The sequence below is a fragment of the Athene cunicularia genome (assembly GCF_003259725.1).
Source record: "Athene cunicularia isolate RWA chromosome 5 unlocalized genomic scaffold, athCun1 chr5_part2, whole genome shotgun sequence".
Classification (NCBI taxonomy): domain Eukaryota; kingdom Metazoa; phylum Chordata; class Aves; order Strigiformes; family Strigidae; genus Athene; species Athene cunicularia.
Genome location: NW_020799102.1, coordinates 2745991 through 2758180, shown reverse-complemented (window position 1 = coordinate 2758180; position 12190 = coordinate 2745991). Strand labels below are relative to the sequence as shown.

At 46.4% G+C, this 12190-nt stretch overlaps 1 protein-coding gene across 12 annotated transcripts in view; it reads right to left on the bottom strand.

Moving 5' to 3' along the window:
• Nucleotides 1-1304: 1304 nt before the first annotated feature.
• Nucleotides 1305-12190, bottom strand: part of LMO1 (LIM domain only 1) — a 280622-nt gene continuing 269736 nt past the window's right edge. For 11 of the 12 annotated variants that reach the window (XM_026850403.1, XM_026850402.1, XM_026850404.1 and 8 more), the window contains 2 exons: nucleotides 7340-7465; nucleotides 2175-2621 (listed from right to left, as the gene is read on the bottom strand). In XM_026850403.1, coding sequence (XP_026706204.1) covers nucleotides 2516-2621; nucleotides 7340-7465 — 232 coding nt within the window. In that variant the 3' untranslated portion in view covers nucleotides 2175-2515. Of the gene's footprint in view, nucleotides 1563-2174; nucleotides 2622-7339; nucleotides 7466-12190 lie in introns of those variants that run through there. The other variant, XM_026850401.1, reaches the window with a different exon arrangement.

Sequence of the window (12190 nt, the reverse complement as noted above, 5' to 3'; positions counted from 1 at the left end):
CCGTGTCTCATCCTGGCTCCAGGCTTCCTCTACACCCCATTGCCATCCTGCCAGTACCACACAGATGGCAACCACTACAACTAGACCTTACAATAGCTTTTTCAACTTACTGGTTACTTTGTCCCATTTAACCAGTCCTTTCTTCTCCAAGTTCTGGGCTATCTTCTGCTCCATCATTCTGCTGGATTTGCTGACACATCCCAACAGGCCCAGCTCAGACACACCTCCCCTGCAGAGCCGGTGTGGGGATGCATGTACACAGCAAGACATGGCCCACACCAGCCAAGTGCCATTTGTATTCATCCCATGGTAGAATGGGATTTCCCACACAAGCAACTCTCTCCTCCAGCATGCTCCCGCCTCTGGGGTGACATTTCTGTGGCTTTCCCAGCAATGTATGAGAGATCTGGCAGCTGCAGATCCATCAGCTGGCATTAGCCAAGCAGCTCTGAAGTGTTACACTTTCCTCCTCCTTTCTGAAGCAAGGAGATCACCTAAGCCAAGAAAAAAAAAAAACTTCTAGAAGGTTTAAGTACCCTTCTCTAAGTTTTTAAACTGGTACCAAAACTCTCCTTAAGAATCTGAACTAAATCTGAATAAAACCCCCAGCTTGTTTAGTGAGGCGTTCTGGTTTCTGTTTGGTTTTATTGCTCCCATCCTCACCATGGCACAGTACCTGCATGCTGACATTGTGTGCTGAATTACAGCAAGCCCCACAGGCAGGTGGGCAGCCATCATCCAGGAGCACAGGCAGCAACTGGCTAGCAGCTTCGAAGCAAGGCATCAAAACGTTTGGGCAACAAGCGGCTCCTTCAGTAGCCCCACTGTAGCCACCTGCAACAGCCTCTGCAAAAAGAGCATCAACTCTACAGTTTCTCAAAAGACACCTCCCAGCCCCAAAAGGCACTAAAATGGAACAGCAATTAAAATGCTACCTATCCACAGGAGGCTACAGGTGGTGTTTTAATTGCTATTCCATTTTTATGGGAATAAAAGGGGATGGGGCCACGCATTTTATAATGGGTCTCCCAACCCAAAATGTCTATGAAGAAAAATCATTCAATTCACATGTCTGAGGTAGCTTGAGATGACAGGTGATATTTTGAAGCATAGGAAGTTCCTAGTAGTGTTTTGCTTCTGTTCAGCCATTACTCAACCCAGATGTACATAAAAGCATTTTATGCAACAGGCAGAGCTGCACTGCATTTGGCATTTGCAATTCAGAGAACACACATGTGACCTGGGACTGGTAACCGATTAAGTCACATCAGAAAAGAAGTACTTGGTGTCTATTTATTAGAGGAAAGAGAGGTAAATCTAAGAAAAACCAAGAAGATGAAATAAATAGAATTGCAGCCATCCTTTACAGCTACTGGTGCACTGTATTAAAGTGACACTCACCGTACAAAGAAATGTGTTTGGTCCAGTCCAGTGGGTTGCACATGAATTGCATAACCTTGAAAATCATTGCACAAAGCATCGCAGCAGGAACACAGATCAGAGCTTTTCTATGGGAGATGCTTCAAATCCGATCGCTTTCGTTACGTGGGAGGTCAAAGCACCTGGCAGAGGCAGAAAGGGCTGTGAAAAGGGATGCTGCGTCAGCGCCCAGATGCGCTTGAACCCTGACATCAGCTCTCGCAGCAGCTCAGACCTGGACAAGCGACGCCCCACAGGAAAACCCTGCCGCCTATCAAAGCCGTGAAATAAATATTCTGATCAATGCCTGGGCACCTGTTGGCAGGGCTGGAGGGAGCCTGTTCCTCGCAGCCCAGACTGCAGGCACCGTATCCGTCGGCCAACAAGCACTCCTGGCCCTGGAAACGCTCTCTCTAAATGCACAGAGGTGAAAAGCGAGACGCCTCTGAGCCAGCGACTCAGCATGGCACAGCAGCCTCGGTGGGATGCGGCCAGCCACACCGACGGTGCCCACAGCTCCATCCCTCTCCCTGTACATCACCGCAGGCGTTTCGACACAAGTCTCTCCCTGGTTCAAGCGGAGAGGTCTAACTGCAGCAGCATTTCTTCCCTCAGTTTGTGCCTGTGGACTCCTGCCTCTGTCTGTATTCATGCAGTTTCCAGGGATCCGTGTATAGATTTCTAATAGTCTGCTCAACATCAAGCACAGGAAATACAGGCTGTCACCGCGTGGGGAAAAACCACAGCTAAGATGACCAGGAAACATTCATAATTTTTAATTCACACCAGTAATAAAATTGCATTACATTTTTCATAAAATAAATGTTCCAGTTTATATACAGAAAACAGACTGTACAGAGCCCTCCCCCAGACCCCAAAAACTCACAAACATACAGGCAATGCAGTGCTCAGCTAAGCAGGCACAACTGTACATCTAAAATTGTAACTGCTTTGTGTTGGGGGGGAAAAGTACTACAATGTATATAGTCCTCCCTGGACCAAGAATTAAAAAAATATTGCAGGCAAGCTGACAGGCGCCCTCGCTGCTGGCGCGGCCGAGTGCCCATCCCACAGTGCTTCAGTGAAGCAGGGTTTGTTATTGAACCTGGGACTCGAAGCTCCCGTTCAGCTGCCCTTCCTCATAGTCCATCTGACACAAGATCATGTTGTTCTTCAGGAAAAATTTGTCTCCCACACAGAATCTGGAAGATAAAAAGAATTAACGGATATAAGTATGAACAGAGGTTAGAGAACAGGGGGGATTTGAGGCTGGCTGGGTCTGAAGGTGACTCTGGGGACGGGAGTTTGATTTCCAGCTCCGCCGATGGCGTGGCACCCCAGGAAAGCCCACCTGCTTCTCCCCCGCTCCCCTTCCCGGCAGGCGCCCGCGGGTTTTGCCGTCCCTCCTCCCAGCACAGGGGTGCTCAGCTCCCAGGCCACGGGTGAATGAAGCAGCTCAGAAGCTGGCCTCTGCTGGGTCCCACGCCAGCGGCAGGAGGCGGCCGGGGGCAAATAAGGGAGTTGTCCCTGCAGACCAGAGGTGTCGGCTCTACAACCGGGAAATCAAATGGGCGATATTACACAGAGACTATTTGAAGTTTTTGCTGGTATCCACATTTCCACGGTTCCCTCGGGTGAGGCAGTATTTACACTAATTTCCAGGGAAGGACTGGCTATTAAGTCCTTCCTCACCCCCTTGTGTACAGTGCTGAACAATAAATAGAAATTTCCTGGTGGCTGGACTCCTAACCTTTATCTTCATTGAGCGAAGGGCACTGCTCTCTATATACCATGTAAATTGTTCTGTTTGTCTTGAAGTTGACAGAGAGGCTTGTGATATTTAACAATTTTATTTGACCATTAAGGTCAAAAAAGTTCCAGATATAAGATCTGAGAGGTGTGAATTGACAGCCAATAGCTTTTTTCCCCCTGTTTGCTTGCTCAAGAATCAGAAGCTAATCTTTACTTCTTAAGAAAACAAATAATGCTCTTTGCACCCAATTCAGGGGCTGGTTTTGGTCCATCACACACAGAGCACAGGGCTGTGCCTCCCTGCCCCAAGAACCAGTCTTAAATCAGCGCCAGGTCCCTAAAGCAGAGGCGCACCCTGGGCACTCTGCCTAAAGGCAGCTCTGAACGGAGAGGAACGGGTAAGTACCGCCTCCGGAGAGGCCAAATATTTACTGAGCTTTGAAGGAAGATCAGTGGAGATGACCCCATCCTCAGGAGACTTAGCAGACCTCAAATGGCCATCTCCTCTGCTCCCAGGCAGAGCTTTGGCAGCAACATCGCCTACTCCTTATCTAAAATGCCTTCTAGATTTGTAACTCAGGCAGCTTCGGGCAGAGCGTCTCCATAAAACTGAGTATTTTTCTGCTACAGGAACAGGACTGATCATTTTAGAGTTCCTTTATAGGTCTGACATGGGTACAAGTTTTCTCCAACTGGACACCTGCAAATAAGCTGATTAATTTGCCAAATCAATACAGAGAACTGGGCATTGGTTCTCACTTTATATGATTTCACTGGAGACCTTCCATCTTCCCTCTGTGACACATGCTTTAGTAGTACAGAAATTCAACCTTTTTTTATATACTAAAAAATAATCTCAATTTAAAATAATGGCTTTTATGCTAAAAAACTGTATTGCACACACTCTTCTTAACACCACCTTCCCCACCACTAGGTTTACTCACTATAAATAACAGACAGCTGCTTGCTTTTTGCTACTTATCCCTACTTCAAGTACAATATAAATCTCCAGGAAAAGAAATACAAAAATTACTCTTGCCACCAGCATCATCAACAGCTGTCTCTTGCTAAACCTGGTTTGGGTCTAGAGGAGCCAGAGGAGCTGGAGAACTAGGGAGTTGGGGGTGTGTGTGTGTGAACTAGAACGCACAGCAGGGTTACCCTGAGACCCTGTGAAGTTTGGGGAGAAGGGCTCGATTCACTGGAAAAGAGACTATTCCAGACCTGCCAGTCTTGCAAACCCAGCAGTAAACTGGGATCTCTTCAGCTGATGCATCACAACTAGAGACAGGATTTAGCAGGGCAGTTTCAGAGCCAGTTGTGTGTGTCTCAGCCCAGAGGTCTGTTCCGAGCGAGACGAGGGGTGGCAGCGCCAGCCCCCATGCTCGGAGCAGGTCTGTCGCAGCGGCCGTCTGGCCAATCGAGTTCCAGCCAGCAGCAGCAAGAAACGGGCACTGAACATACCCTGCCATTTCTACAGAGTGATTTTCTTCTGAGCAAAACTACATTTTCAATAATGGCAACACAAGCGGCTGGATTTCCTGCAACCCTTGTAATACTGACCTATTAGCCACTTACAGCGGTGACCAACTTTTATTCAGTATTGTGACAAGCAGTGTTGACCTTGGAACAGTTTAAAGCACTGTAGGCTGAGTAGCGTTGTGGGACTTGCTGCAAACCTGATGTTTTGGAGAATGAAGCTAATGAAAACACTGCACACTCGACAAAAATATTAGAGATTTTGCTCTGATGGATCTAACACTCTACACAGAGTCTAGCTACAAAAGGGCAAGTAAGCTGGAAGAGAACTAGAGAAAGGTTTTCATAATCAAATCTTTTCACAGCTAAAGAAGGAGGTGGTGTTTCAGGTGGGATTTCTTATTCAGAACTAGTTTTGGCATCCACCTCTGCAGTTTTGACTTTAGGGTTACTTAAACTCACTGTTCTCAGTTCAGCTTCCAATGTTGTCTGTTACAGGAGCACTTCCATTCTACGCTTTCAGGCCAAAATCTCTAGAGGATAGGTCATAAAAATTAGCAGCCTTCTGATCTCAGCCAAAAATAACATCTACACTTAGCTCTACGCTGTCTACTCAGCCCATCTTTCAGAAAAACTCAGCTCCTCCCAAACTGGGCAAATACTTTGTGCATCAAAGCAGGACTTGGCCAGAACAGGGGGATTATCTGCGCTTTCCTGCCAGGCACTGACAGTACATGGAGGTTACTTAAAGGGCAGAGTAGGACTGCACTTTGCGCTGAGTGCAGTAACAGTGTTAGCAGTGGCGGAGAGAAGAGAGGTGCTTTGGAGCCTTCGTAATAAAGGGTGAAATTTAAAGGAAATTTCTGAAAATGAAAACTAGGTGGTACTAGGCTTTTCCAAGAGAGAAGCTAGGATAAAGTAGGGGTTTGTTGACAAACACTCACCCTACAGACTCCAGGGCCAGCCCAGCACTCCTGCCTGTGCAGCTCAGGGCTGTGACTTGCCCCTGCCAGAAGGGACATCTGTGATGCTCTCTCTAGCCCCAGCAGCGGCGGGGAGCCTGGGAGCACCCCTCTCCTGCCTGGCTTTCATCCTCAGGCTGAAGCAAGCTGAGCCCGAGGGCTGCGCCTGGCAGCGCCCCGCATCGCTGCCGAGTCTGGAAACAAACCCCACGAGCACCAGCGATTCCAGCTGTGTGAAGACAGACCATCTTTGGGGAAGAAACGCATCAGCAGGCAGCGTCACGCTGCTGCTGGGGAATCGCGGCCGTTTCAGGAGCACGTTCCAGAGTGGCAACGCAAGAGCGGGCAACTGGCAGACGGAGCGCGGCTGCGGGGAAGCGGCCCCAGGCCAGGAGCCACTAGATGTCACTGCCGCCTCGGCGCTGCCACCCAGCCCGTGGGCCCACCACCATTCCTTGGTTTTCTACCTCGAACAAACGTAACGGGACTGAGTAACGCCAACCGAGCGACAGACAGCTTGCCCGGTTCTCCTCTTCCCTGCTCTGGCACCAACCAGGTGCAGCCCCATTCATCCCCATGAACTAAGGCACCGTCAGAGGGCATGGCAGGAGAATCAGCCCCCAGTTTGCACGGTCTCCTAAGCTTACTGGGAAAGGTGGCAGGGGTTTGTATCCACACACGCAGTGTGTACGGCTACTTCATTAGAGATCCTGCCGTGTCTTTTGTTCTAGGGTGAGTGATGATTTTTTAAGTCAGGCTTTTAGCTTGACTTTTACAGAATTACACTCTCTATCTTCCCAAGAGTTTTGTTTTCTCGAACACACCGTCACACGGGTGTCTCCTAGTTTCATCTTTGGGAAACACAACCACAACTCCAGAACAGGAACCCCAGCACAACCCTTGAGTCCTGGCCATTCACTACAGCCTGACTAAACAAGCAGTAAGAACAACAAGCACTTCCAGGCCTGTCTTGCACAAGAATGGATGGATGCATCAGAAGGCAACACTACCACATCTGGTTCTGTGGGCTTCCATTCTGCCTACAATGACCAACAAACAGGGTGCCGGGAATATTTTTCACAGCCCTCCCAAATTCAGCTGGTTACAGGTAGCCCAAGTGAAAACTCTCTATTATTCTCCTTGATGTGCATTTTCCACTGGGTAAAACCCAGCAGAAATACACAAGCCTCACTCAAAATTACACCACTAAGATCCCCTATTTACTATACAACAACTAAAGGTATATGTTCCTAGTGTTGGAAAGGGTTTATGTGGAGTATTTTTCTCCTTCCTGTCCCTTCTCTTTCTCCTCCTTCTTCACCATCCCCAGTTTTGAGCGTGTCAGAAATATGATTTAAGCAAAAATAACATCAGTTTGCCAGAGGAGGTCCATTCTCCATCGTCTGTGTTCTGCAAAGAGGGCAGCTCCTGAAAGGACGCTGAAGCAGTTTGTTTTATTCAGCAGCAGCTGTGCTGCTGTATAACCATAGCCAGATCTGCAGTCTGTGTGCTCCCCCTCGCCCCTCCAACTCCCACCAGCTCCAAGGGGATTTGCAGTACAGGAGCTACAGGTACATGCATCACCCAGGTCAGCCTAATAAACCAGCCTGAGCCACACCAGCAGGCTGTGAGCCCCAGACAGGTAGTGCGGATCAAACATTTCCCCTGTTTTGCAGGCAAAGGTATAAATTAGTTTGTGTTTGTGTGTATAATAACTGTGTCCTCACCGCTGGTTGCAGAGCTGACAGGCAAAGCAGTCCAAATGGTAAACATTATCTCTGGCCCTCATCACCATCTCAAAGGCAGGGATCAGTTTACTGCAGGCAGCACAATTCCCGGTGGTACCAAAGAGCCTGCCAAAGAAGCACAATCATTAGAAGCCATTTTAATTAAATGGTGGAAGGACTAATTAAGTGTAATTAGCAGTATCAAATACTGTATTGCACCAATAAATAGAAGTTGCAGTCTCCATTTCGCTGACCAACCAGTGTGCAGGAACTTGGGATAAAACTGCCTGGTGAGCAGGCTCCGATTGTTGAGATGAAACTTCATTTGGTTTGTGAGCCTAGGGCTAATTTGCTGTCTAATGGAGAAAAGCATTAAACACTTAGAGCACTATTTTGGGGCTCACAAAATTTCAGTCAAAAACTATCTGCCTCTCTGCAGCAGTGGGGTAGGTGCTCGGAGCCGTCCATCCTCCTCCACATGCACTTGCCCCGTCTGTGCTTGGCTGCAACCTAACGGAGGGACAGGCTGGCAGCCTCTCGTAGCAAGACGCAGAAGACCTGCAAACTTTGCCAACCCTGGCAGGCAACGCTATAATATAGCTCAGGAAGAACCTCACTTACCTGCTGTTTAAAACGAAAAAGCACAATTTCTCTTGCAATGAGTACACAAGCATTTTGTGAGGCATCTCAGAGAGCAAGCCCTCCTCCCTGGCTGTGCCCCCCTCCTCCTGCCTCCATGCCCCTCCCGGGAGCCAGCTAAGCCCTTCCACCACAGCCTGAACAGCATGCTCAGCCGTTCCACTTCAGCTCCCTGGTCCTCCAGGACAACCCTTCAGCACTGGAAGCTTTGCCATTTTCATCTTGGCTTTCACTATCTGTCTCCCCAGATGTCTGCTGCTGTTACAGCTCCCGCCGGGGGACTCAACCAAGACTGCAGCATCCTTCCCCCAGCTTCCTTCTCCAAGACGTCTCTGCAGACCCCCGCACACGCCGGGGGCAGCACGCCACTGCGACGTTAAAGCCACACGAACCACCTGGGGCACAAATCAACAGGCCAACAAAACCAAGCTTCACCTGAGACTGTGGTCAATATGCATGTGGTTAGTTACTTTGCTTAGGAGATGATAAAAATCATACTCTTGGGGCGATGAGCCTCAAGACATATGATTCCTGCTGACCCTTAGCTCTGCGCATGCAACGCGTCGCTGCCTGCAGACAGATTTGGGCTCGTGGTTTGTTTCAAGCCATTGGTTCTGGCTGATTCCACAACACGCAGATGAGAAGCATCAGAAAATCTATAACCAATTTCTAAACCTGCAATTTGCCAAGCTAATCAATACTAATTATTACTGGCCAGTAATTGTGGATTAAAACACCCAGCAATGTTATAGAAACCTCCACAAAACTCTCCCACCCTCCTACAGTGCTGTGCTACCGAAGTCAGCTCGCTCTTCAGCTACGAAAAAAGGCTACCCTTATTTTTCATTAGAAGTGGTATCAGTGGTCTTTCATTAGGCCTGGCTGGAAAACCCCAAGACTTCCTATGAAGAAACAGCACTACTTTTTCCCTGAAAGTTAAACAACGCAAACAAATACAGAAACGCTTGTGCAGGACAGAAAAATCACAAAGGGAGTACCAAAATTTCTTCCCCTATGACTCCATCATGTGAAGGCTGAAAGGCAGAGTGAAAACCCAGCTATATAGTTTGCACTGGCAAATTCAGACCATGTAATCAGTCGTGGGGCAGCCCCTTTCTCCCTGCGAGCTGGCTCCGGCTCACTCCTGCTCATGCAGGCAGGCAGGGGAGGCAGCTGAGCACGGTGCTGGGCTGCCTAACGCCAGCAGACCGGTCTGAAAAAATGTGGCACTGAAAAGCATACAGGTCTCCACCCCAAAACGCCCTGACTCTTATTCAGTACCCACTCACAAATCAAGCCATTAATACAGACATTCCTCCTTCCCTTCCCTCCCCTCCTCTCCTCAGCGTAGCTGCCCCCCTTCTACAGTACCTCACTTGGGCATAGCAAAACCTGACAGCTTTTGCCGGAGTTTTGCCATTTTCCATAAAAGCCAGCATCCGTTTTTAGAGTACCCAAGTCACAGCAAACTCAAAACCTGAGTCCAATATGTTAGGAAGGGAAACTGGGAGGTTAATCCTAGATTTGCTCTGTGCCCAGCACTGCTACATGCACAAGTATAAAATATCCATTATTCATTAGCATCACAGTTGTGTGGAGCTCAATCTAGATTAAACAAAATAAAGGGGCCCCAGACAGCACCATTTGCATTGTTAAGCAGGCGCTTTTCTTCAGCCTTCAAATGGGAGACTTTTCTAAATGGAAATGATGGGGAAATTTGGACAGATGTTCACTTAACTATTTAAACAGTTAGCTTAAGAAACATGAAAAATGTATTTGGCATCGTATTCACCTGTCTCCTTTCAGGGGTTTTGGGGGTAAACCAATTGTTAAACAGATTTGACTGTTTGCATAAGATCTGAGGCTTATGTTCTGTCCAGCTGAAATCGTGTTGCCTTCTAATGTCTACATAAACATAGCTTCCAGCTAGTCAGCGTGCTGATCTTTTTCTCTTCTATCAAGTTTCACAGTCCTCCATACCCTCCCTTTCCCAACAGATGAACATTTCACACTTATTCTAGCACTTCCTAATTTTAATCTGCTTTTCAGGGAGTGATTTAGAGCACTGTATATTCACCGTGCTTCTAAAAATACACTGTAACTTATAGCTCAGTGAACATGATTTTTTTATTAATCTGCTGGAAGAAAAAGTAAAATGAACACAGGCTTTTGCCTTTTTTGTTTGCTTGTAAAAAACCTGCCACCTCTGATATCTACTTACCCAGAAGGTACTTGAGCTGAAACTTTCTGAGGTGGGAGTTTAACATTATTGGAGGAGGGAGAGAAGACAAGGAGCAGGAGAAAAATCTTCTACCCCAAGCCCCATCTGTGGTTAAATTTAAAATAACCCCACATGAACAAACTGATCTGCATTCAGTCCCCCAGACACCTTCATAACAGATGCAATACTCTCTCGCACATTCACACACACAAAGTTGAAGCGCATTAGAAAAATCTATCAGATGCTCCTCATCTACTTACCAGCTTGGTGCCATTGGAATAAAAGAAGCTGGAAATACGGAAAGGTTTTAGTTTGGAGTTGTTTTGCTTCTTCTAAAAAACCTTTTTTTTTTTTTTTTTTTTTCCCCCATCTCCCTTTGAAGTTAAAAGGCAACAATTTTTAAGTACATATTTATTCCCCCTTATGTAACAGAAAGACCTAGCCAGCTTGTAAATAAGCATAGACTATGCAGATTTAAAATTTAGCACAATTAAACTTTTACCCTGTGGTAGTAATTATGTTTAATGGCTCTTAGCCTGAACTTAACCATGTCTATTGTTGTCAGCCAGTCTAAAAGCAGGAGTTTGTCCAAGGACAATTTTCTGTAGTTTATAGGCACACTAAAAAACCCGCTACACACTGTTCTCATTGGCCATTGATGTCAGTGTGTATAGTAAAAATTAAAGCTAATTGGCATACAGGAGCAGCCATGAATGCAAATGAATTAATGAGAAAAGAAGGGAGCGCTCCTGGAAGCGGTAGGCAACTGTCAAAGGATGCTTTTTATGTAGTCTTGTCTGGGCTAAAGAGTAGTAGCCTTCTGCACAGTGATCCTGACCTCACCAGCTCCATGCATACACCTCAAGTTAATTCAAAGTGTAGCAAAGTCCCCCCTGCAGGTTTTTTGGGGAAAAAAATATGGTAAAGAGTCCTTACCATTCCTTACCTTACGAAATCAGTAAGAAACTTCTCATACGGACATGTTGAGTTTAGCACCTTTTAACAGATTTTTTTTTTTCTCTGACCAAAATGTTCAGGGTGGCTAAGAGAACCTAATTGCCTATTTCTGTCACCACTAAAAACAACAATCTGTTTTAGTCATTGCCTATAAGGAGAGTCCCCATTTCTTCTCCTCTCTCTAGCCTGGTCTCTGACTAGCTAGCAGCTTGCAATCCAGAAAGAGGGAGAAAATCTTTCCTCCACAGATAGAGTGAAAATTTTGGAGCTGTCACAGGAGACAAAAAAAAAAAAAAAGAGGAACCAGGACAGGCACATGTAAATAATGAGTGGCACAGAACGGATAGGTTCAGAGTGTCAATCTGATTTTTTTCAAACAACGCAAGAACAAGTTCAAAATTAAGCAGCTGAGTTGAGACAGATAATTCCCCAAAACAACAGGCTCTGTCAACACTGAAAGGTAAGAATTGAGAACTGAAAGAGGACTGAACACTTACCTGCAGATAAATATCTACATTTATAGATATTGTGTACAGCTACATATTTCTCTATATATTTGTATATCCAGGTTATCTGGATATACAAAAGTTTTTGAAGAGCTACTGAACCCCTTGCTAGTAGAACCCCCTACTCTCCAGCTAGTAGGTGAAGTAGGCTTTCCCATACACCTTCTTTATATGCCTGCTGCCATTTATTTCCTAGCTCCATAGAACCTGCTGTAGAACCACACTTGCTTTATGTATCTGAAACTTGTCGTGAAAAGAAAAAAGGTTTTGCCCTCACTATTTGAAAAAAACCAACAACTAGTCTTCCAGTGAGGATGAATCTTAATAGCTTTCAATCAGTATTTTTTCCATCTGTGGCTATTAGAAATATGCTGAGCTACAAGTCTGATTTGACCAAAGTATTGAATGTGCCAATAATTGCAGGGAAAGTCTGAACATCACTTAGAAAGATTAAAAGAATACGCTTAAAAGCAATTTCAGGCTCGAGGTTCCCAACTTCCCTGTAATCCACCTTTGTGTAATATTCGG